A 27,006-nucleotide genomic window follows, 5' to 3' on the forward strand; every position below is an offset into this window, starting at 1 on the left:
ACATATTTTTTAACTTTCGAACAACCACAGTATTATTTAATAGGACTTAGATCACAACTTCTTTCTGCTTAACTATTGTGTATGTTGACAAATATTTTATATCTTTAATGCATACTTAATTAGAACACTATTTTACTTAAAGGGGTGATAAACTATCACCAAAATTTAATTTTTTACATAATCGAGCAAAATAATTTGTGCAGATGGAATAAATAAAGCAATTCAAGTTATGATTAGAAATGAATCATATGTGATACCTTTTCAGAGCATTGAATTATAGTAAATGAAACCAAAAAATGTACAGCCTCTCCTAAAATAGCAGTTTATTGATATGAGTTTCCTCTTTTAACAGCATTTTTTTTTTTTAGCTAAAAAATGTGTACTCTTCTTTTTTTTTGGTTTCCCCACGATGAATATACTGCCAATAAATATAAAGCAGCTGGTCCTATACTATTATGTACAACATTTATATTACAAATAATTGATAGTTTTAAAAATCAGTTAAATTAAATTAGATTTAGAAGTCAGTTAAATTAAATTAAAAGTATATAGAAGCAAGAACCCATTGTAAACCATAGTGTGAATGAAAAACACCATAGATAACAAAAATTAATCAAGGAAGCATTTTCTTAACCTTTTTTATTTTAAAAAGTTTATTGACAGTTTAATTAAATAGGTAACCACATAGTCTCTCAGTCACCTACAATTTTAATTCACCAAGTGAACAAATCTGTGAAAGTGACTTTGATTTTGCTTTCCCAAAGTAGAACTCTAAACTTAGAAAAAAAAAAACAAAGTAAACATTTTAGAATGTCTATTACATGCAAAAACATCTTTGGGATTTCCCCAAGAGCTTCCGAAAAATCACAAATATGTGTTTCTTTTTTCTTCAGAATAAAGAGAGATGTTAGAAAAAATTAGGTTTGTCTCTGTGGACATTACATTATAGTGGAAAAGTTTTTACTCGTTCTGGGAAAGAACATGTAGTTGTGTGAAATCAAAACATTTTAAATAAAATTTCAAAATAAATGTGCATATATTCAAATGAAATTTTTATCTTGGTTTATTAGGATACGAGCTGGAATTTTTACACATCTAATTCTTATTTTTGAGTAAAGACCTAATATAAAGATCTTTTTTAAATGAATAAAATAAGCAATCATATTGAGGAATATTGCTCAGGGCAAGAAAAATGTTTAAATCAATTGTTTTAGCACTGATGACTCAAGAGTACTGGAAACAAAAATTAGTCACATTATGAAGTCTGAGAAAATCACAGAAAAATATAAAAGTATCAAAAATAGGCTACCTTTTATGGTATTGAACTGACTGCATTGGTAATTGCTCTTATTACCTTAAAAGACTTTTTTAGGAGGTCCAAGAAAAATCAAAATTTCCTAAACAAACAGGATTGTCATGGAATTATTTGTATCTAACAAGAACTATTTGAAATTCTACTGCTTATGAAGCATTATGAGATACTAATAGTGATAAAAATAATTGTTTAAAGAGGTTAATTGCTCTTATCAAGGCTTCATCTTCATCACTGGGACAGAAACAGTTTATCTTGTCATCAATACTAAAGGAGAGAGGACATTTTACTCCAGATGACCATATAAATATGAAATAAAGGGATATATCTGAATAAACAGAGTACGTCAAATGAGCCATACAGGTTTTAAAATTGCATAGATACTGAATCAATATTATGGGATTTTCAGGTTCCACTTCTTTAAGATACTGTGGAAAATTTTACATTTCTAAGAGGATTTTTTTTCTTTATTGTATAAAAGAACTGCTTTTATATAACTGCTCAGTTGTATAATCTCTATGACACATATTTAATTATAAGTGCATTAAATTATATGTTGTCTTATACTTTCTAAGCTGTTCCATATAAGTAGATTCCAGCTTCCTAGATATATTGCATTATTTTATATCTTTCAAATATTTTGAATCTTTGTAAAGCACTATTAATACACTATTTCTAGTGTTATACAATAAATATTATGAAATCAAGTAATTATTATGAAGCTTCTTAGATGAAGATACAAAAGTGTCATTTACATCTTTAATGTCTTTAAAACAACTTCTTGAAAAGTATGTTGTTTTTTCTTATTCCATATGCGATGACTATACAAGCAAGTCTAAAGCAATTTAGAGAAACGTGCAAATACACGTATTTTTACAACCAAAATATTATTTTAAAATTAACTATCTGAAATTTCACTCATAGGCATGAACTTCAGATACGGCTTATTTTATTCAGTGAATATTCTCTCCAAAAGCCCTCCCAGTAGGACAGGAGTGCATTTCCCTGCTGGATTGATGTTAGGCTTATCCATGTGACTTTTTGAATGTGACACGAGCAAACGCTTGAAATGTCCTTTCATTATTCAGTTGTCCTCTTGTGCTTCTGCCATCACCACGGTGTAGCCTTCTTCCATACAGTTGCTGCCTCTTTGGTCTGGTTTCAAGTGTTACTGGACCCATAACATGGAGTTAAGCACTGCTGCTTGAAGCAGAGCTCCCTATTCAAGGACCACCTGGGTCAGCCAGTTCCAGTTGAGTATGAGATTACTACTGTATGTCACTGAGTTTGGGAATGTTTATTATGTATATTTATTGTGACATTAGCTGATGATGTATCTCACTGCACGGCTTTATTTTCTTCTCCTTAGCCATTTTCACTGATTCTTATGTATGTTGCTATTTTGTCTGTTTTTCTTAATATAAATTTATTTATTTTATTTATTTTTGGCTGCGTTGGGTCTTTGTTGCTGCATGCGGGCTTTTTCTAGTTGCAGACTTTTCGTTACGGTGCCCGTGCTTCTCATTGCAGTGGCTTCTCTTGTTGCGGAGCACGGACTGTAGGCACGTGGGCTTCAGTAGTTGTGGAGCCTGGGCTTCAGTAGTTGTGGCTCGCGGGCTCTAGAGTGCAGGCTCAGTAGTTGTGGCGCACAGGCTTAGTTGCTCCGTGGCATGTGGGATCTTCCCGGACCAGGGCTCGAACCCGTGTCCCCTGCATTGGCAGGTGGATTCTTAACCATTGCACCACCAGGGAAGTCCCTATTTTGTCTTTTTTATCATTGATTTTCCTTGCTAGAATGTAAGGTTCATAAAGTCAAGTGTTTTTGTTTGCTTTATTATAATTCTACATGCTCAACACCTGAAAAAGTGCTTGGTGTGTAATACATGCCTGATAAATACTGTTGAATGAAAAAAATATAATTAAGATCCTAACTTTAGTATGCTTAAATTCATAAAATAATAAGTTTAGATCCATCTTTTCCTCTTTACACATCAGGACACTAAAGCTTGGGTAATTTAAATGAGTTGACCAATGTCCTAGGATTAGATCCAGCAGATTCATTAAAATCTAAGAATAGCTCATAATACTATGACATTTAAACATTATTTTAGTAAAGCCCAATATATAAAAAACTAGTTTACATCATCACAAACTGTGAGCTGGCTTAAGTCCATGGATAGGTATCAACAACCCATGGACAGTATGAAGAAAAGCTGTCCTTGCCTTTGCTCCACTGAAGTTAGATAATGAAATTTAGAGGATTTAAGGATTTATGGCCACAGAGTTCTGGCTGATTGGATTCAAGTTGTTGGACTGGTCTTTTTCAAGAATTAAGTACCTTGACTTTGGATGGTCATGCTATTCTGGACTATGGTGTCAGGTAATAAGTCCAGCAAGGTAAACCTACTGGCACCACATCCTAAGGAGGGGGAGGAAGGTGGGAGAGCCCTGTTATGGACTGAATGTTTGTGCCTCCACAAAATTCATATGTTGCAGTGTGATGGTATTAGGACTTGTGGCTTTGGAGAGGGGATCAGGATTAGATGAGGTCATAGGGAGGAGCTACCATGAATGGGATCAGTGCCCTTAGGACTCAGGAGAGAGCTTTTTCCTCTGCTCTACTCTCCATCATATGAGGATAGAAGTAGAAGACAGCAGTCTGTAACTGGAAAAGGTCCTCACCAGAACCCAAACATGCTGGTCCCCTGATCTCAGACTTCCAGTCTCCAGAACTGTGAGAAATTAATTTCTGTTTTTTTATAAGTCACCAGTCTATGGTATTTTATTATAGCAGCCCAAGCAGACTAAGACAGACTGTAAGCAGTCTGTCACAAGGTCTTAGCACAGTTTTCAGGATCTTCAAGAAGACACAACTGGGTGGTGGTGTGCCTGGTGGTGCCTTGGTTGAGAGTCCGCCTGCCGATGCAGGGGACATGGGTTCGTGCCCCAGTCTGGGAAGATCCCACATGTCGCGGAGCGACTAGGCCTGTGAGCCATGGCTGCTAAGCCTGTGCGTCCGGAGCCTGTGCTCTGCGATGGGAGAGGCCACAACAGTGAGAGGCCCGCGTACCACCAAAAAAAAAAAAAAAAAAAAAAAAAAGACACAACTCAGTGATGTCAGTAAAGGCTTGATATGATGTGATCGCAATGTGCAGCCTCACCCTGTGAAGTTCTGCATTAGTTCCATCTGTGAGGTGGTCTTCTCTGTCCAATACATAAAGCTCATTCCTATGAATGAATTTTTGTATCTCCTCCAAATTGATATGTTGATCCCTAATTCTCAATGTGATGGTATTTGGAGGTGGGGCCTTTGGAAGTAATTAATTTTAGATGAAGTCATGAGAGTAAAATCCCCATCATGGGATTAATGTCCTTAGTGAAAGAGGAAGAGGGAGGAGGTATATCTCCTGCGAGCATGCACCAAGGAAAGGCCATGTGAAGACATACCAGCAAAAGAGCACTCACCAGGGACCTGACAATTCTGGCATCCTGATCTCGGCCTTCCAGCCTCCAGAACCATGAGAAATAAATGGTTCCGTGAAAGCCTCCCAGTCTAAGATATTTAGTTACAGCTGCCCAAGCTAGGACGTTCACTGTACTAGTGGGAAGTGAGATCACTGCATAAGGTCTTCATTCCAGAGGAAGGGCAGAAAGCTGTGGCAAATTGGATGTAGAGACTGGTATTTCGGGACAATTAGGTTAAGCAGGTGCCAAGAGGTAGTGATAAATCCAGTAGTTAAACACAATGACTATTTCATTTGTTTGTCTGATATTGGTTCATTTCTAAGATTTATCCTCTCAAGGGTTAGATATTTCCTAAAATTCCTTAACAACTTTTCATCATCATAATCTCTGAAGTACATTTTCACAAAATTTAATCTGAATCAGATTATATCTGTCAGAGACAGACAAAATGTGATAAAACTAGAGTAAGTTGGGCTTCCCTGGTGGCGCAGTGGTTTAGATTCCGCCTGCTGATGCAGGGGACATGGGTTCCTGCCCGGGTCCAGGAAGACCCCACATGCCGCAGAGCGGTTGGGCCTGTGAGCCATGGCTGCTGAGCCTGCGCGTCCGGAGCCTGTGCTCTGCAACGGGAAAAGCCACAGCAGTGAGAGGCCCGTGTAATGCAAAAGAAAAAAAAAAAAAAAAAACTAGAGTAAGTTATAGTATCTGTACACATGAAGAATGTGATATTTCAAATTTCCCCAGGAGGTCCATGTAAAGTCTGGGTTAAAATAATACAGGTGAGCGGTAAAAGATATTTTCACCTTTCTCTTTTAATGATCTATTCTTATCTTCTGCATGTAGACATAGACTTTATATTTCTTTCAGATGTTCCTTGAAATTATCATGAAGGGTATAAAATCTAAATAATTGCTGACATTAGAACCAATTTACTTCTGCAAATAAGCCATCTTCTTTAAAGTCTGAACAATTTAAATGTATTATGGTGAGTGTATAGGGTATGTTCATAAGACAAGATTTTAATCACAGATATAAAATGTTTGTCTGCTATGAACAAGGAGTTTTCCTAAGTGTTATTGAGATACTTTCTTTAAATGTTAAAACTATGGTCACATCTTACCTACTTCATCCTGTACATGTAGCAGAGCATGCTACTGGAATTAGTTATTTTGAAAGACTGCAAAACTTGAGGAAATAATTGTGCAATAAAACAAAGTTTTATTAATTATATGGAATACATGTTAAGTCTAGAAGTAACATGAATATGTGTTATAAGGTTAATTAATATCTCTATATCCTTAAGAGGTTTCTGATATTGCTAACAACTTTTACACAGGAGAAAATTCATTTGAATATTGCTATTATCTCTAACAAGAAATAAAAGCAGGTGCAGAGAGCTCAATGAGAAAAAAATGCAAATTAAAAATTCAATATTTCTTAGCAGGCATTTTTACCATGTAACTCTTAAATTAATCACATAAAATAATTAAGTCTAATTAATAGGTAATAAGTAATGAGTACCTACTCACAAAACTTGATTCTAATTGCCATCAAATGTACTATGTAATCGGTGCTTATTGCATTCAACTACATATCACATGCTTGTTATCTCCTTTGTTTTATAAATTGGAACTTTAGTTCAACTCATGCTTCTTAGAAAGGGTAATGCCTTTGGAATGTTGAAAATGAACTGGCAGGATGCCAAGGAGTCTGCTTAAACTGAAATACAAAAGAGGTTTTGAACAAAAAAAAAGAGATAATCTCCTAAGCACCTTAAGTTTAGTGGTACTATAATAAATGTGGTTGGTATCAAATTATAAATGGCTCAGTTCTTTTTCACTCATTCTTAACAATATTACACTGTAGTTTCTTGAATCACATAGTAAAGAATGGTAAATGTTTTGTGACATTGTATAATTTCTTTGTGATGCTCATAATTTCTGTACTGTTTTGAATCAAAGATGGAAAATAAAAACATTCTTACTATTTCTAACATACAAATATTTATTTACATCAATAACTTTTCAAGGTATTACATGTCATTGCATTAAATTATTACTACTATAAATTTGTCACTAAATAAAATATCCTATTTTATAACAACACAGGCTTTAATTATCAAGAAATAAGCTTATTTGATAAGCTAAGTATTTATCATGGTTGTTATGCTGCCCTATCCAACCAAAATTTCTACTAGTCTTCATATGAGAAGATAATAAGATATTTTACAAATAGTAGCACTGCAGGCATAAAAAAGTGTTCCAACCTTCATAATACAATGACACTAACAAGGAAGTTACTTGCAAGTGAAAGAGAAGAACAGGCTAAATTTTAAATTACAACCATGGTCACATGTTCCAAACAATTATTTAATTCTATACTCAAAAATAATAATAACTATAGACAAAAGATAACATAATGGCATTTACTCTGCTCCTACCACATGAATAAAATCTGAATCTTAGCTATTAATGATATTAAGATGAATAATTATTTTATTTTCTACTTAAGTAGAAAAGATACTTAAGTATCTTTTACTAGAATATTTATATAACATAAATAAATTTGCATCATAATATTCATCCACTTTAAGCATTTTTTACATGATTCAGTTTTAATAAATTATCGTTAAGTACTTAGAAGGTAATAATCTCATTACCTACAATAGAGTAGACGTTGGGCACATATATGGGCAAACTTGTATCTTGCTAAATGTAGCATAAAGTTTGAAAAGTGAGCTGGGCTCCCAGCGTTCTGGAATTCATCAGTAAATTTGATTGTGAAAAATGGAGCATCTTGAGTAAGGCATATGAAGCAATACTGTAAGAGTCTGGGTTAATCAAAGAGGAAGCTAGACTGTCAGAGATTTTCAAGTAATTTGTAACAGATATTTAAAAGAGATTCATCATGGGGAGAAAACAAGAGGCCATAGCTTAAATACAGGATTCATGTATAGGTTAAATCCACAAGAGAAACTCCTTTCATTTGAAGATTGAAAAAACAAAAAAGGAAGTATGTCAATAGAATGCACGAATAAAGTTTGATAGTGTGTTTATTAATCTTAAAATATAAAACATTTTCCTTTGCTTCACATGAAATTCAGCCTATATCAGGAGAATTATTCCCTTTATAGGTAAAGGATACTATTAAAATTCTGAACCTCTAAACTCTAAAACTCAGCTAAAGCCATCCTATCTCTCTATTTATTTATTTTAATTTATTATTATTAATTTTTTTTTGCCACATTGCAGGGCTTGCAGTATCTCAGTTCCCTGACCAGGACTGAACCCAGGCAACGGGGAATCCTAACCACTAGACCTCTAGGGAAATCCCCTATCTCTCAATTTAAAATTTGAAATGATTCACATATGTAGAACTTACTATACTTTCTAGGTAGATTAAGTGTGGGTATAGATAAAAATGTCAAATTAAATAAAATTGACTACACAGAAGATTGATATACAGCAGGAGAAAAAAGAAGCTCAACAACTTACTTTTCAGGACTTTGCAATTGAACAATCTTTTGATCAGGGTAATGGTTTCTTTAAGGATGTATGATTATGAAAAATAAATATAAAATTTGAAAAGAAAATGAAGGGAGGAAATAAATTAAAAATTGCTGAAAACTGAAACTAAGACATTCATACTCTTGTTTCCAGGAACTAGTGAAACCAAAAATTCTTATGACAAAGTTTTCTTAAAAGCAGAATATATATACCTTTCTGTTTCCATAATGGCAGGACAAGCCTGTGATAGCCCAACTCCCCTACTGGTAATAATTAAAAGGACTAGAAATAGCACAAATCAAGCAAAACAACAACAACAACAACAACACTCCCCTAAGGCTTCTGGAAAGTAAACAAAATCAGGGATTGTGGAGGGGAATGAAAACTAGTTTCTTTGTTTTGTTTTGTTTTGTTTTCACCCTCATTGCTTTGTCTAGAGGGCAGGTACTAGACAAGGAGCGTCAAAGTGATTCTGGACCTAAAAAACATCCAGAAATATAGAGGGTATGCTGGAAAGAAGCCAATACAGGTTGAATACTGTGGGGGTAATCCCAGACTGGAGTCAGAGAAGGAGACGCCATAATTCTGTAAATAAAACCACAGAAATCTCAGCCTAAAGTCTGAGCTTGGCATGCATAGAGCAGATACAAAAATGTATAGCAAAGGCATTAAGAAATCAACTGTGAGATGTGAATCCCTGATTACAGGGGGCAACACAGAACTTAGAGGTGATTATCTACTTAAAAATACATTTTTCCCATATGATTTTCAAGACCCAGAGTCTGCACAACATAATATTTACAGTGTCCAGGACATGATGCAATATTTCTCAACATTCAACAAACCAGGAGAATATGACCAATTCTAAAGGGAAAAGACAATTAACATATGCACATCCCAAGATGATTCAGATGTTGAATCTACCAGATAGAGATTTTAGAGCAGCTAATTTAACTATGTTACATGAGGTAAAGAAAAAACACATATAGAATTAATGAATATATAAGAAATCTCAGCAGAGAAACAAAAAATATAAAACAGAACAAAATTAGAAATTTAGAGCTAAAAAAATAATATCTTAAATGAAACAGAAACCTTACTGGATGGACTCAGTAGCAGAAAAGAGATGATGCAGTAAAGAATCCGTCAACTTGAAAAGCAAACAACAGAAATCATCTAATCTGAAGAACAATGAGAAATAAGATATATAAAACTGAACAGTGTCTCAGAGATCTTTGAGCCAAAACGTCTAATGTGTGTAAGTAAAGTCCTAGAGATGAAAAAGAGATTAGGACAGGACAGATGTTTGAAGACATATGATAAAAAACTGCCAAATATATTGACAAATACAAAATTTACAGATTCAAGAAATTCAGTATACCTCAAACAGGATAAACCCAAAGAAAACCATACCTGGGCATATCCTAGTCAAAGCTATGAATAACAAAGATGAATAAAATAACTTGAAAGCAGCTTTAGAAAAATGACACATGGGCTTCCCTGGAAGCGCAGTGGTTAGGAATCCACCTGCCAGTGCAGGGGACATGGGTTCGAACCCTGGTCCTGGAAGATCCCACATGCCACGGAGCAGCTAAGCCCATGGACCACAACTGCTGAGCCTGTGCTCTAGAGCCTGCGAGCCACAACTACTGAGCCCGCGGGACACAACTACTGAAGCCCGTGTGCCTAGAGCCCACGCTCCGCAACAAGAGAAGCCACAACGAGAAGCCTGCGCACCGCAACGAAGAGTGGCCCCCACTCGCCGCAGCTAGAGAAAGCCCGCACGCAGCAACGAAAACCCAACACAGCCAAAAATAAATAAATTTAAAAAGAAAAATTAAAAAAAAAGACACATGGCATACAGGGATAAACAATTCAAATTACCACGGATTTATCATCAGAAACCAAGGGGGCTAGAAGACAGTGGAGCCATATCTTTAAAGAAATGACAACCCAGAATTCTTCCCAGGGGAAAAAAAAATTCATCAGGAATAACAGAGAGGCCATTTTCAGATGAAAATTAAAAAAAAAGTAATAGACTCTATCCCTAACAAATATGACCTACAATAAATGGGGAAGAAATTTCTTCAGACTGGAGGACAATAATATCAGAGGAAAATCTGAATCTTTAAGGATGGAGGAAGAGTAAAAGGAAATGGTAAAGAGATGAGTAAATAACATTTTTTTTCCTCTTCAGTTCCTTAATATAGCTATAACTCTTAAAACAAAAATCATTATAATTTCTGGTGAGATTCTCAATTAATATGAATGCAGATATAATACATATGATATTAATAATAAAAAAAAAAGATCAGTGTGGAGCGCTTGTAAAGGCACCTATATGGTTGTCAGGTTTCTACATTTAATGTAAAGTGTCAGATAATTAACTCTGAGAGAACATGAACAGCTATTGAACGTTAAAGTACATCGAGTCAGAGATTAGTGCAGAAAATGAATAATTCATGAGGAAGACATATGGAGAGAGAGAATGGGAGAGAGAATAATGATCCCCCAGTGATATTCATATCATAATCTCCAGACCTTTTGAGCATGTTACTTCACATGGGAAAAAAGAACTTTGCAACTGTGATGTAAAGGATGTTGAGTTGAGAGAATTATCCTGGATTACCCAATGTGGGTCCAATGTAATTGCAGGGAAGTCAAATATAGAGAAGATGTGAGGAAGGAAGCAGAGTCAAAGTGATACGATGCGAGAAAGACTCAATCTGCCAAAGCTGGCTTTGAAGTTGGAAGGAGACTGCAAGCCAAGGAAGGTGGGCAGATTCTAGAAATGGAAAAGACAAGAAAAGGGAATCTCCTGTAGGGCTTCCAGAAAGAAACACAACCCTACGGACACTTGATTTTATCCCAGTGAGAATCATTTCCAACCTCTGACCTCAAGAGCTTAAAATAATATATTGTGTTGTTTACAGCAATAAAATTCTTGGTCATTAGTTATAGTGACAATAGGAAACTAAGAGAAGATAACTATAAATGTGTACTGTGTCACTGAGCCTCAAAATATATGATGCAAAAATCAACAGGATTACAGAGAGAGAAAAAAGTTCACAATCATGGTGGAGGATTTTAACAACCATCACTCTAATAGAACAAAACAAATTCAGTAAAGACACAGAAGATTAAAGAACACTAACACCCACCTTGATCTAATGTATATGTATAGAGCACAATATCTGCAGAATATATATGTTTTTCAAGTACACATTATGTATTCACTAGGTAGATCATAACGCTGGGACATAAAATAAACCTCAATAAATATGAAAACATCAAAATCATATAGAATGTATTTTCTAAGCACAACTGTATTAAATTAGAAATAAGTAACAGCAAAATATCTATGAAAACAATAAATATCTGGAAGCTAAACATATCTTCATAAATAACTATTGACCAGTGATGAAATCACAAAGAAATGTAGAAAATATTTTCAACTGAAAGCCAAGAGAAAGACAACATATCACTATTTGTGGCATGCAGTTAAAATGCTACTTAGAGAGAAATTCCAGAAAAAGCTGAATAAACCAATATGCAAGACTTTAACAGCAAAGGAGGAGTGCATCTGTGATCAAAAAAACAACTTATAGTTTGTTAGCAATCAGCCCTTGAAAAATAGAGTATCCTAAGTACTGTATTTTAAATACTATACAATAACTTATGAGGATGTAAAATAATTCAACAAAACAACTTGAAATGAGAAATGAAATTCTCACTACATATGTGAAACACAGGACCATTAATATTAGGAATAAACAGATAAAAATCTAAGGTGATGTTGATCAATTACTTATAACTAATATAATTCAGTTTACATTGTGTTTTGGGTTAAACGCTGTGTAATAAAAGGCCACAATTTTCAGGACAAGCAACATTAAGACCATTAAACATATAGCACTGTGAAATCTCCCATAACCGCCACTAGATGTCTCTAATAACTGACTTTGGCTGCATTCCTTCTAAAGTTATGCATTACATACTACAAAATGAACTACTGTATTTTGATTTTCCCACAAAAATACATGTTTTTCAAAGCAGAAAAGTTGTTTTAATAAACATACAAAATGAAAATAACTTACATTCAATATCAAGGTACATGCTTTTCTGGTGCCCTCCGATTCTACTTGCAGCTTCACAGTCATATCTCCCTGAATCTGACAACTTCACATCTTTAATATGCAGTGACGAGCTTCTGTGCTGCCCTCTGACTTCGATACGTCCATCTGGGCTCTGTTTACATTGATTCAGGAAAAATAAAGATTTTATGCGTATTTTGTGTAAAATGATGATGAAACATATTGCATTTATCATAGACACAATAAATGAAAATAAACTCTTACCTGTATTCATTTTTTATTTCAAAAAAGCAGTGTTTATTTATACTTTACTATTTTTAGCTAATCCATTTTACCAGCCCACTTGCTTACAGGAACACTGACTTGTAAGTAGTAAAAACTTAAACATAAGTTATATCAACCTCTTTTATTTATTATGCTTTTTGCTTTTTATAAAGCTAGTATGTTCTTCTCGGAAGGATTTTGTTGTCTTTCAATTGTGTTCTTTACAAACATAGCAAAATGACAATAATGCCTATTCAATTCTGGCTAAAACCTACCAGTGAAAATGATATTCCTGCTGTATTTTAGTTTTCTATTTCACTAAATAAGGAGAATGTATCAAGATGTATGACAATTAAAGACTTTAAGAGGAATTTATAGTTTTCATTTTTGAATGAATGCAACAGCATTGCTCATAAGCATAATTGGTACCATATGCATCATAGATACACTATTAAAAACACAGCATTCTTAGGAAGTCATTGGAAACAATATGGAAATTATTAATCACTTAACTCCACAAATATGACTCAAATCAAGGAATTGCTTATAATCCAATAACATATAGATTATATTTCAAATAAGAATTATTGTGTGCAACATAATTATAGAATTTTCTTAAATCAAATACCTTTATAGCACACATATTTAAAACAAGAATAGTTTATTCATTGAATTTTACTCTGTACTATCAAGAAATATAGTGAACTTTTAGCACTTTATAACTCATTGGAAACATCTGCTCTACCATTATTGAATTGATTCTTTTTAATAGTTGAGGTTTTAGTGTTCAACAAAATATTGTATATCATACATTCAATTGAAATATGTATGTTATTATAAACAGTATAATGGTTGTTTAATTTTCTATATGACAGATTTGAACAAATTTCAATGCATGTGTGTACTTTGCATTATTAAAATTATGTTTAACTATTTTCCTTTATTAATATTAAAAGACTATCTTAAAGCTCTTTTTCAAACATGTTGATTGGGGCACAATATGGTTACTTTTTTTTGCTTTTTAATTTTATATAGGAATGCAATCATTATACAGTCCTATCACTCACTCATAATTCACTATCTGGAAAATGGTCTTCAAAAACAAAGAAATAAACAAAAGCATATTAGGGATGTATTTTGCAACTTAGATCAAGATTTCTATGTCAAAAATATGTTCCCCACCTCCCAAGTATTGCTAAAGAAATAGTAAAGTGAAGTTTTCAAGCAGAAGGACATTCTCTTCTGCCAATTTTGAAGTTCAGTTGCCAAACCCATTTACTTAATTGAAAGAAAGCAAAATGTAAGAATCCACAGAAGTTAAAAATCAGAATGAATAAACCCAAAAGCAAAATGGACAATTGTTATACAAGGTAACTAACTGCTGTTCCATAACTAAATAGGTATTCTTTGGTCCTTATCTCACTGCAACTCTGTTCATCATTAAATCCTATTGAACTATATCCTTCCTTTCTTGTGTGCCGACTTCCCTTGGCTTTCAAGACACTCACATGATCCTGATTTTTCTCCCAGTTTTGGTTGTAGTTTCCTTGGGTTTGGTTTTGGTTACAGCCTCCTTTCTTCCTCGGGACCTCTGTATTCTGTTCTGGACTCTAGTGTCTTTTCAGTCAATACAATCCACTTAGGCACTCTTATCCCTGCCCACATCTACACTGATGATCTCTAGTCACTCTTTCTCCACCCAGGATCCTTCTTTCCCTGGAGCTACATAACTAGATATATCATATGCAGGGCAAGTCCATTTGATGTATATCTCAAACTAGCATGTGCAGATGAATACATTACGCCTTACCCAGCATCACCTGCCCTCTCCCAGTTGTCTTTCTATGAATGATACTAATTCTTTCCCATGCCCCATGCTATACCATGTCCTCAGTCTTGGATCAGTTGCTGAACATTTATTCATCTATTTATATTCTGAATAATGATAAATCTCAGTTTATCATCTTTCTCGACATTATGATTTCCAATTTTCAGCAACTGTGTTTCCATAGACCTATCTGCTCTCTGCCTCTCCATTTACAGTTTTAGTTGTGCTGTTAAGTTGGAAGGATATTGACAGGCGTCTCTGGATTTCAGAGAGAACAATCACATTCAGGCTGAATGTGACCAAAAAAGACTCCCTGACTCTGCAAAAGCCTTCAACATTATGTTATTTCCTATGTTTCTCTTAGCAAAAAATCATTCCAGCTGCAGAAATTATTTCTTGTGTAACTAAGAATAAGTCTTTTTTTTTAAAGCAAACTTTTATTTCTCATAACAACTTTATGAAGGTTTCACATCCCTGGACCTCATACTCTATAATTACAAATAACATTGTATTGCCTCTCAAGTAAAACCCCAATCCATTAGCCTGATGTTTACAGATTTCCATATGGTATTACCTTTCTGTTTAAGCACAGTTTACAATTTGGATATTGTTAATTTGGATTCCATTTAATGTGAATTATTTGTATTGTCATGAATGTCCTGTGCTTTCTAAGCAGCCTTCACACATCTTTCTCAAATCTTTCCTCCTTTCTCTCTTCCATATTTACGTGGCAGTATTCTACCATCATTCTTTCAATTTCTTGGCCAGATATCAATTTATACTCAAAATAATCCCTGGTTGACTACTATACATACAGATATAATGTCCCTGTGCTTTTCTTGGGACACATTGCTTTTTCTAGTCTTACTGGAACTTCAGATTTTATCCTGCAGTTTGATATTATAGTTGTACAAATGCGAGAATATTTTTATGGTACTTTGTGTGAAAGTCACCCGGACTAGTACCTAGGACAGAATCATTACATTCTAAAATTTTTATAAAGCAAATTAAGATATAGTGAAATGTACATATAATTGAATAAAGGAAATGTAATCCTTCAGCTATACTTTACTATGGATTAAAAACGTGACATTTAATACCTTAATTAGAATGTGGCAAGATACATTAATAATGATGCGAAGCAAATTGTTCCTTCTTTCATTAGGGAAACTATTGTTCTTTTGCACATTAAAAAGTAAATTTACCCACCTTAAAAATCAACAGGTACTTTTGTTATTATGATACGGTTTTTGACTTGTGGAAAACTATCCATGTGTGTAAAGTTAACATGCTATCAGTAAAAATGGTTTTATTTAAAAGTTTTTAATAATATATCTAAAATTAATAGAAATTCCGGAAGAATAGAATTTCTTCTGGAATGTGTGTGATTCATTGAGAAATTGTAAGTCATTTTCACAGTTGGCATTGGCTTTGTAATAATGCACAATATGCATTGACTAGAAAACCAAAGTCATTTCTCCTCATTTCTGACATTCCAAAGGACATCTTTCTCTTTGTGCTACAAAAAGGCATTACACATATCTGAAAGAAAATTCATTATATCTTGGCTTTGATTCACTACCTACTGAAGATTCATTTAAGACATCTGATATTTGATTGAGACAGGTTAATGGGCATATTAGTTCTCCGTCTAGTATTTTCAGATTCTATCACTGCACTAACATGATTAGAAAGTGTCTGACTGTACATTATTATTCCAGTCCTTTACAGAAGGACTCTCTGAAATTTAACTTGATATTATATCTTTTGCCTTTCTGGAAGGTCAGCTTAAGAACTGCTTGAATAGTATTTCAATATTTTGATAAAATAATTATTTATAGAGTTTATCGTCCTTTCAATAATCCCTTAATCAAATATCTATGTGATAACTACCATCTTCAGTTTAGTTCAAAAATAAATATTTTGTTGTAAATTTTAACTGTTGGGCATTTGAATTTATATAATGTGTCCTGTTTATTTTTTGTGGCTTTACCTGACTAGACATTTACTGTCAAATTTGGGATCCAATTGTAGTGCACAACACATCTGAGTTGGACAGTATTCCTTTCTTTCTTCTTCCTCACACTCTTGTCTTTGAACCTTTTTAGAGTCATTAACCCTTTGGCCTTTTGAGAAAATTGTGGATCATGTCACTTAGTTACTCAACATTTTTTTCTGTATATGTGCACTTGTTTCACAATAAGCATCCAGGCGCTGGGGATATAAGCTGAGCAAAATACAATAATTTCCGCTCTTCATGGAATTTAAGATTAACCAAGAAGACAGATATTACTTCTAAGATATAATACAAATAAACTCAAAAATACAATGTAGGATGGAACAGGATGGAAAGCCCAGAGATAAACCCACACACATATGGACACCTTATCTTTGATAAAGGTGGCAGGAATGTACAGTGGAGAAAGGACAGCCTCTTCAATAAGTGGTGCTGGGAAAATTGGACAGATACATGTAAAAGTATGAGATTAGATCACTCCCTAACACCATACACAAAAATAAGCTCAAAATGGATTAAAGACCTAAATGTAAGGCCAGAAACCATCAAACTCTTAGAGAAAACATAGGCAGAACACTCTATGACATAAATCACAGCAAGATCCTTTCTGACCCACCTCCTAGAGTAATGGAAATAAAACCAAAAATAAACAAATGGGACCTAATGAAACTTCAAAGCTTTTACACAGCAAAGGAAACCATAAACAAGACCAAAAGACAACCCTCACAATGGGATAAAATATTTGCAAATGAAGCAACTCACAAAGGATTAATCTCCAAAATTTACAAGCAGCTCATGCAGTTCAATAACAAAAAAACAAACAACCCAATCCAAAAACGGGCAGAAGACCTAAATAGACATTTCTCCAAAGAAGATATACAGACTGCCAACAAACACATGAAAGAATGCTCAACATCATTAATCATTAGAGAAATGCAAATCAAAACTACAATGAGATATCATCTCACACCAGTCAGAATGGTCATCATCAAAAAATCTAGAAACAATAAATGCTGGAGAGGGTGTGGAGAAAAGGGAACAATCTTGCACTGCTGGTGGGAATGTGAATTGGTTCAGCCACTATGGAGAACAGTATGGAGGTTCCTTAAAAAACTACAAATAGACCTACATATGACCCAGCAATCCCACTACTGGGCATGTACCCTGAGAAAACCAAAATTCAAAAAGAGTCATGTACCAAAATGTTCATTGCAGCTCTATTTACAATAGCCCGGAGATGGAAACAACCTAAGTGTCCATCATTGGATGAATGGATAAAGAAGATGTGGCACATGTATACAATGGAATATTACTCAGCCATAAAAAGAAATGAAATTGAGCTATTTGTAATGAGGTGGATAGACCTAGAGTCTGTCATACAGAGTGAAGTAAGTCAGAAAGAAAAAGACAAATACTGTATGCTAACACATATATATGGAATTTAAGAAAAAACAATGTCATGAAGAACCTAGGGGTAAGACAGGAGTAAAGACACAGACCTACTGGAAAACGGACTTGAGGATATGGGGAGGGGGAAGGGTGAGCTGTGACAGGGCGAGAGAGAGTCATGAACATATATACACTAACAAACGTAAGGTAGATAGCTAGTGGGAAGCAGCCGCATGGCACAGGGAGATCAGCTGGGTGCTTTGTGACCGCCTGGAGGGGTGGGATAGGGAGGGTGGGAGGGAGGGAGATGCAAGAGGGAAGAGATATGGGAACATATATATATGTATAACTGATTCACTTTGTTATAAAGCAGAAACTAACACACCATTGTAAAGCAATTATACCCCAATAAAAATGTTAAAAAAAATGTTAAAAAAAATAAAAATGTTAAAAAAAATACAATGTAGGAACACCACAGTTTCATTTTGGGGGTGTTAATGGAGGGGTGGGTTAGAGTCAGAGGTATGTTCCTTGTTAAACCGAAGTGTGGATTGGGATCTGGAAATGGTGAAAGAGGGGTAGTGTTGTACAGAGAATTCTGGGCATATGCCACCAGAAGGCTTATGAGAGAACTGAGAGAACCCAGTAGGTGCAGAGAAGAGACTGTGAGAACGTGGGCTCTCCTGACATTGGGCAGGCTGATAGAGAACACATGCAGGACCCAAGACACATGCAGACACACAACAAATTTTACCCTTTGACTAAATGTTATTTTTTTCTCATTGTATGATATGCAGTTTTGGGGGAGTGATTCTTTTTATTATATATTATGTTTGAATTATTTTCAATGGCATTAAATCTCTATTGAATGCAAATTAAACAGCTTCAAATACATAGCAGTAGCAGCAAGGCATAACTGCTAAATGTATAAAAAAAGAAAACAGACTCTTTCCAAACATTATTGGCATTAATTTACCCAAACTGACTTCTCAAAATCATGATAAAGTTTCATTACATTCACTAATTTCTGCGAAGAAATTTAAGCAGAAAGATTGTCTTGCTCTTTTAAGATTTCTATATTTACTCTTAGTTTTAAAGTCTTTTTCCTCTGGGCTTGATCCCACCTTCCTAAGTGTATTCCTATTTTGATGTCATGAAATAAACTTTTGTACAATCACCATTCCTCCTAGCAATGTAAATTGATGAAACAAAGAGTAATATGTCCAATAAAATTTCTTAACTTTTGTAGTTTCTTCACTGGCTCTAGGGCCTTTTTCTTCTCTTTGCACATACAGTCAGTAATTTATTCAACAAATAGGAATTGAATATAGGAATGAATAACTGCTAACACATACAATAGGTGATAGTTAGATACATACTAAATATTTTACATTTATTAGTTCATAATACTGCTATGATCCTCTTAATAGTGCTATGAGATTGGGACTAATATCATCCCCATTTTAAAGATGAGCAAAATGAGGCACAGAAACATTAGATAACTTGCCCAGGTCCCACACAGCTTATAAGTGATAACAGTGGGATGCCCAGGCTGTCTGGCCCTGGAGTTCATATTCTGAATTCCTTTTGCCATATGGCTCACTACCTGGGCCATAACTATGTGGCTGAGTTACATACTGTACCATAGCTATGTGACCAGCACTATGCTGGGTTCTGAGGACAGAAAGATGGATAAGAAAGGCAAAGCCTTTAGTCTCAAAGGTTAAAAGGCTTAGAGGAAAATCATAAATTTCATCTGACATAGATGAAATTAAGGAAGAACACCTAGTACAGTCTACAGAGGTGAGGAACAATTACTTGCAGATATTTCTGCCTGAACAGGGTCCTGAAGGATAAGTAAGGCAGCAGATTGGCTGCATAATTTGCAGGGCCCACTGAAAACTGAAATGTGAGGTCTTTTGTTCAAAAGTTACTATGAATTTTAAGACAACCACAGCAGCACTTTAAACCCAATGCAGGGCCCTGCTGAGTGTTGGGCTCTGTGCAACTGTACATGTCACATATCCATGAAGTCAGCCCTGGCCAAGCAAATAGGAGGAAAGTTAGGAAGGAAATGGGAACTACATAGGCCTGGACTAGAGGGGAAAATGACATGTTCAAAGAGTTGAAAGAAGCTCCCTAGAGCTGGCATATCCAATATAAGGTGGAGAGAGGTAAGATGTGAAGTGGCTGGAGAGACAGACAAGAATGCCCAAAAGAGCCTCAAAAGTCAAAGGAACATTGACAAAAACATGAAAGGATGCTCAACATCCTTAGTCATCATGAAAATGCATACCAAAACTCCATACTACTTCATGCCCCCAGGGATGGCTATAAACAAAAAGACAGGTAATAACAAGCATTGGATAGGATCTGGAGAAAATGGAACTTTAGTGCACATGTGATAGGAATGTAGAACGGTGCAGGTGCTTTTGATAAAATGTCTGACAGGTACTCAAAATGTTAAACACAGAGTTACCGTATGATTCAGCCATTACACTCCCAAGAGAATTAAAGATCTATGTCCACACAAAAGCATGTACTACATAAATGTCCATAAGAGCATTATTAATAAATCCAAAAAGTGAAAGCAACACAAATATCCATCTACTAATGCATGGATAAATAAAATGTACTATTTCTATATAATGAAATATTATTTGTCAATAAAAAATATGAGGTACTTACACAAGCCACAACATAGATGAACCTTGAAATCACTATGCTAAGTGAATAGAAGTTAGTAACGAAGTCCGCATTTTGAATGCTTCCATTTATACAGAATTTCCAGAACAGACAAATCTATAGATACGAAAGTGATTGCCTAAGGCTGGCAGGTGGTGGTAAGGTGACAGGGGAGTGACAGTCAAGTGGAGCGGGACTTGTTTTTTGAGGTGATGAAAATGTCCCCAAATTTATTGCATTGATGATTGCACAACTCTGTGAATATACTAAAAGGCAATTTATTTAATTTTACCCTTTGATGGGTAAATTGCATGCTACGTGAATTATATGTTAGGAAATATTAAAAATTAAAGCCAAAAGAAAGAATGAGTGTTCTATAAAGAACTGGAAAGGATAGGCAAGGTTTCGGGCAAAGGAGTAGGGAGAATGCATTTGTTATTTGAGAGCATCATTCATGCCTCAGGGTAGAGAATAACTTTGAAAGGGGAAGAGAAAACACCAAGAAACATACTGCAATGATAGTGTTCTGGGAAAAGGTAGAGGTAGATGAGATGGAGAGAAGTGAGTGCATTCTAGAAACATACTGAGGAAGAATCCACAGCATTCAGTGAATGTTTAGATGGGAGCTGGTGATGAAAGAAAGAAGGAAAAGGATATTTTCAAGTTTCTGTCACAGATCCCTGGATGGGAAATCTGATTTATTATTAGTAGATTGCTGTAGGTATATAAAATTATACATATATATGCATATATTCACATTTGACCATAACAAATCATATTTTAATAACCAGCATACATTATATTCCATATCATATACCCAGTACTTTACTATTGGAAATTGAAATGCTATGATAATCAGGCCAAAAGCAGAATAAACTTTTCAGATATTTTAACTAAAAAAAATTAGAAAAGGTGAATTCCAACTGATAATTGTCGAAATGCTGGTTTTCAGAATATGACCTGAATATTTTGTATTGGTGCCTGTGCGTGCTGCCTTCTTTACCTTAATAGTAGGTAAGACGAGAGACTACAGAACCAAATGGGAAACTTTACATCCTGTTTGCGCCATCTATAAGCTTTGTAACTTGGAGTCAACTACTTAATTTAGCTGTACCTCAGTTTCTCTCTCTGTATAATGGGTTTAAAAGTACAGACTTTATAGTATTATGAGGGAGATTAATGATTTGAATATTTGAAAAGAGCTCAGCACCTGGCAAATAAATTGGCACAAAACATCTGATATCCAGATCTAAAAGATAAATATGTGAGTTTACACAATATCCATTTCATTGTGAGGTCCAAAGGCATTCTGTCTCAAAGGGAAATGACATCTCTCCTATCTTCTTACTTAACAGTGCATTACTGTTGCTAGACTTTTCTCATGATTCCTTGAACCACATGCCAGTTATTTATTTATAATGTTATAAAATATTTATAATATTTTATCAATGAAAATATGTAAGATAGTAAAAAAACAAAATTAAAATTAGGATGAAAAGCTACTATAGGACAGCAAAATTACTAAATAAATGATAAAACATTTCACATATAAATGATTAAATTGCCAAATAATGAGATTTATATTTTATTTCATCCATAATACTAATAACAAATCCCTAGATATTGAATTTATCTGTAATTGCCACTATGTTTGTGGATGGTTTGACTGTATCCTTGACCCTGCCCTTCATCAGAAGTACCTTCCCTGCTCAAATGCCATGACTTTGGTGTCAAAAGCCTTGTCTTGTAGGCTTTATACAGACATAGGCTCTGTGTCACTATTCAATGGTTTTAAATTTGTGGATTCTAATGACTATGTATCATTTCCAAAATGTATATATTAGTTAAAGCTGTATTAAGTATCCTGATCCCATGTCTATATCACTGTTACTTATGGTCATTCATTGTGATTGGAGTTCTAAGCAAATAAATTAGGAGAGGAATGTGCTTGTAGTATGGCTGATCATTTTAATTTTGGCAACACTGTTGTTGACTCTGAATGACAAGATACTTATTTTTTTGTTGTTTCTTGAGTGTATGTGCAATTTTAATCAAATATGAAGATAACAGAACAAAATATGAAGATAATAGAACAAAATATTTGAGTGTTGTTCAGAAAACTCAGGACATAGGAATTCAAGCCATAAGTATGGGGCTAGTGTAGAAAGCCAGTAGGCTTTCAATCCATTTAAAATGTCATTGCTTCCCCCAAGGTTAAGAAACCATGAAAAAGAGGTTGATCACTATTGTTTCTGAATTTCCAATTTTTCTGTATATCCTTCATAATGGAAAATAAGCAAAGAAAGAAAGCTCCTTATTAAAAAATCAATAAGGGATAAAGAAGCCAAGAAGAAACTTAAATCTAAAAGTCACCTCCTATCTTGAGTTAAAATTTAGTTTCATGGCACACAAAAATGAGAAGATAGAAAGGAAGTCTGAAAGAATGAGGCACATTATACACTGAAATTCTTCCTATTCAACATTTATTATAAGATGGTCAGGTGTATTGTGGTGATTTATGCACATAATTGAACTTACCTTGTGAATACTGATATCACATTATTATACCATACTGCTCTGGAAGTAACATAATGACTAAAATATAGACTCCATTGGTTCAAAGCTTTGAAGAAGCCATAGGTTTGGTTCAATGTTTTTTTAATTCAGATTTTAAAATGTTTTTCTTTATAACAAACATAACCAATTGGAAAACAGATGAAGTGCAATACTAAAAATATTAGAATTGGAAAGGCATAACATTGATAATGACTGAAGCTGTGATAGAACGTGGGGTTTCATTATACAATTCTCCAGTCTTTGTTTTAAATATACATCACACATTTTATCATGGGAAGTTCTAAACAGCATAACCAAGATGGGATATGTTCCTTCATCCGATTTTCTCAATTGTTAGAACATACAGAGCAGAGCAGAACCCAAATTAAAGTCTAGAGCATGCTGCTACAGCCTACTTACAAACCCATAGATTTTTGTATTGAAAGTCCTGAGGTTTTGCTTTCATTATTTTACAGAGTTATCACAGTGCAAGTTGCCTAATACACAGTACATAACTTTTGTTACTTTTCCCTAGGTCTGGTTAGAATTACTTAAGTTTGTGTAGCCTCAGTGCTAGATACATGATAAATGTTATAATAATCAGTGATGTAGTTAGTAACAAGTGTCTCAGCGGTATGGCAATCTTGTCCAAATTAGAGACAAATGAAAGATTTTTGCAAAGCAAAAAGCACAATATGCAACAGCAATTAGTACAATAATGTTAAATGAAATGTTTAAAAAATGCCTGACACATAGTATATATTCAATGTTAACAATAGTTATTATCCTTTTCCTACAGTATATCTTTATACAAATTCCAACAACATGTTCTGTAAGGGAAAAACTACAGTGTGAAGAAATACAAAATATTTTGGGAACATTCTTTCTTTGCTCTATCTAGTGAGACAAATAAGGGCCCTGTTCTGAGCCTTCTTTGGCCAACACTCACTCAAAGCATGAAAAAGACACAGGACTGCTCTAAGTATATGTATGTTTTCTTCCTGTCTATGTTTCATTTGGATAAATTGTATTTTTCTGTCTTTGATTTTACTAGAGTTTTCTTCTGCAGTATCTAATCTTCTGTTAATCCAATCCAATGTCTTTTTTACTTGACATTTTTTTGATCTCTAGAATTTTGATTTAGTCTTTTACTTTGTCATGTTTCTCTGTATTATGTTCCTGCTTTCCTTTTACCTTGTAGTACATATGCAGTATATATATATAAAAAAAAAGATGTTCCTATCTACTGTTATTTGTGTCAATGGATCTGTTTCTATTGATTGATTTGTTTTTTTCCCTATTATGGGTTATATTTTCATGTACCTTGTATACCTCATAATTCTTTATTGGATGCCAAACATTGTGAATTATATACTTTGAGTTACATGAAAACGGTTTTATTCTTTTGAGGCTTTTAGACTTTGTTAGGCGAGCTGGGAGCAATCTTTAGTTTAGGACTAATTCGACTACACTACTGAAGCAACATACTTCAGTATACCAGTAGTTCTTTCTGTGGCCTTGCATAGTTTCCTCACACACACATACACTTATCAATACTCAGCTAAAGACTCTTGGGGAAAGTGCTGAAGATCTCTGGAGCTCTATCTGTGTGAATTTCTTCTCTACAGGGCTCTCCCTCTCTGGTACCCCATCCTGTGATTTCTAGCACCCTAAGTCATTCAAACTCAGAACACCGGCTCCTCAAATAAAAGAGTCAGACTCTTCATCCCTGTGCTACAGCCTGGAAACTCTCTACAAAGTACACTCTACCAATCATAGGGGTCACATCATTTGGTTCTCTCCTCTCATGGATCAATATGCTATCCATCATGACATAAATTTTGTCTGTTGTCATTGTTTAAAGTCAGAGGATAAATCAAGCCCTTTTTTTATCTAATATGCCTGGAAATATACGTTCTAACAAGTATTTTAAATTGTCACTAGTCCCACACTTAACATCAGAAAATGCAATGCATTTGCCATCTAGTGATCAACTTTTGTCACATATATGAGAATTCTTATGGTATACAACACATCGCTATTAACAGCATCGCTTTTATCAGACTAATACCACAAAGCAGAATAGTACCTGGAAATGTATGTGTATATTTTTCCTTCTTTTAAAAAATCACATCATTTCAAATACATATTAAAGTATATACAACGTAGGATATATAAGAAATGTTATGAAAATAATGTGTATAATTACTGTCATATGTACTGGCAGTGTTATAGCAAATATATGCTCCTTTTTTAACACAGAGCTATGCTGAGTGACTCATATACTTTACTTCAGTGCCTCATTTTAGGTGGGAGGCTCAAGAAGATAAAAAATATTTCTTATCTCTGTGTTTTGAACTCTTCTCAGGCTGTCTTACAGTCTGACAATTATGCAATTAACCTAATTATTTTAAATAAAAAGCACTTTATTTATTGGAAACGTTTTATATTATACATGCACATAAACACCAAAAACTAACAATACATAAAAACACAGTTTAATCAAATTATTTTGCTACATAGACAAAGAAACAAGCTACCTCTAAAAGATGGCTAAAAATTAAAACTGTGTATAATATACACGAACTCCAGTGAGCTGCTTTAGTTTGGTTTTGGTTTTGGATTTTGTTTGCTTTGTGGTAAAGTATCTATTCATAAAGAAAAGACAAATTAAAACAAATACTGCATATACAAACTAAACTTTTTATAGTTTAGAAGTCTTCAATTAAGTGAGAAGGTACTCTCCAGAAAGGATCTAAGTTATCAAGATAATAAAATAATGCATAGGAGAAAGAAAGGTGGAAATGTTAACAAAATTTATTTTTTACCAAACTCCAAATGGTGTATTAAGACACTTTCAAAGTGTGGAATAAATGAATCAGTGATACAACTCTAAACCATAGAAAGGAAAAGATACAGTGTGGTCTTTGTCAAAACATTAAAAGAGACGGTAAAGCCTATATTTCTATATTATATTATTTTATAATAAAACAAAATTATGGCTCAGACAGGTCTGTGATGAATCTTTACATTGATATGTATCAATCATCAGGAGATAAAAATTTACAGACATTATCATTAAAGGGGGGCATGGTGTAAACAGAGAGCCAAGAAGCAGAGACGGTCTGGGAAGTTATATTACCTTTGCTACAACAATCAAAAATGATAAGAAACAGCCCTCAACAAGTTTCTAATTGTGTGTTGGGATATGCAGGTATGGGATGTGTAGTAAATAATTATACTACAGGGCAGCTTGTTGTAAATTATATGAGAAGGTGTTAGAATAGTATACTTCTTAGCACAATGTGCTATCTCAAGATGCTGATCAAAACAGCCAGCCAGGGTCTTCCCTGGTAGCACAGTGGCTGGGAGTCCACCTGCCGATGCAGGGGACGCGGGTTCGTGCCCCGGTCCGGGAGGATCCCACATGCCGCGGAGCGGCTGGGCCCGTGAGCCATGGCCGCTGAGCCTGCGCGTCCGGAGCCTGTGCTCCGCAATGGGAGAGGCCACAACAGTGAGAGGCCCGCGTACCACAAAAAAACAAACAAAAGAAACAAAGAGCCAGCCAGACATGTTTCTGTAATATAGGAAAAGGAGATCCAACATCTCTCTATGGTACACACAGGAAATGTGTGCAGTTCTATTGCTTGCTAACCTCCTGCTTCTATAAAATTTGTCTATGGAAACTCTTTAATTATCACCATTTCTCTCATTTGGTCTCAGAGGATATTTAATTTATGAATAAGCAAACTATTAATTCACTAAGCAATCAGAGGATATATAAATTTATTCAAATTATCACTGAGTATGCTACTATTTCTTTAGCATTATGTTTTTTTTCTTTTAAATTTTTGTCCCAGTAGCTTCACACCTCCTATGACTCAGATAGA

At 34.5% G+C, this 27,006-nt stretch overlaps 1 protein-coding gene across 1 annotated transcript in view; it reads right to left on the minus strand.

Annotated features, from left to right (window-relative positions):
* The window catches only part of NCAM2 (neural cell adhesion molecule 2), a 206,082-nt gene that overhangs the window by 117,896 nt on the left and 61,180 nt on the right, over positions 1-27,006 (minus strand). Inside the window, exon 8 of the mRNA XM_060010114.1 lies at positions 12,381-12,531. Coding sequence (XP_059866097.1) covers positions 12,381-12,531 — 151 coding nt within the window. The remainder of the gene's footprint in view (positions 1-12,380; positions 12,532-27,006) is intronic.

Source organism: Delphinus delphis, chromosome 4, assembly GCF_949987515.2.
Source record: "Delphinus delphis chromosome 4, mDelDel1.2, whole genome shotgun sequence".
NCBI classification, from domain to species: domain Eukaryota; kingdom Metazoa; phylum Chordata; class Mammalia; order Artiodactyla; family Delphinidae; genus Delphinus; species Delphinus delphis.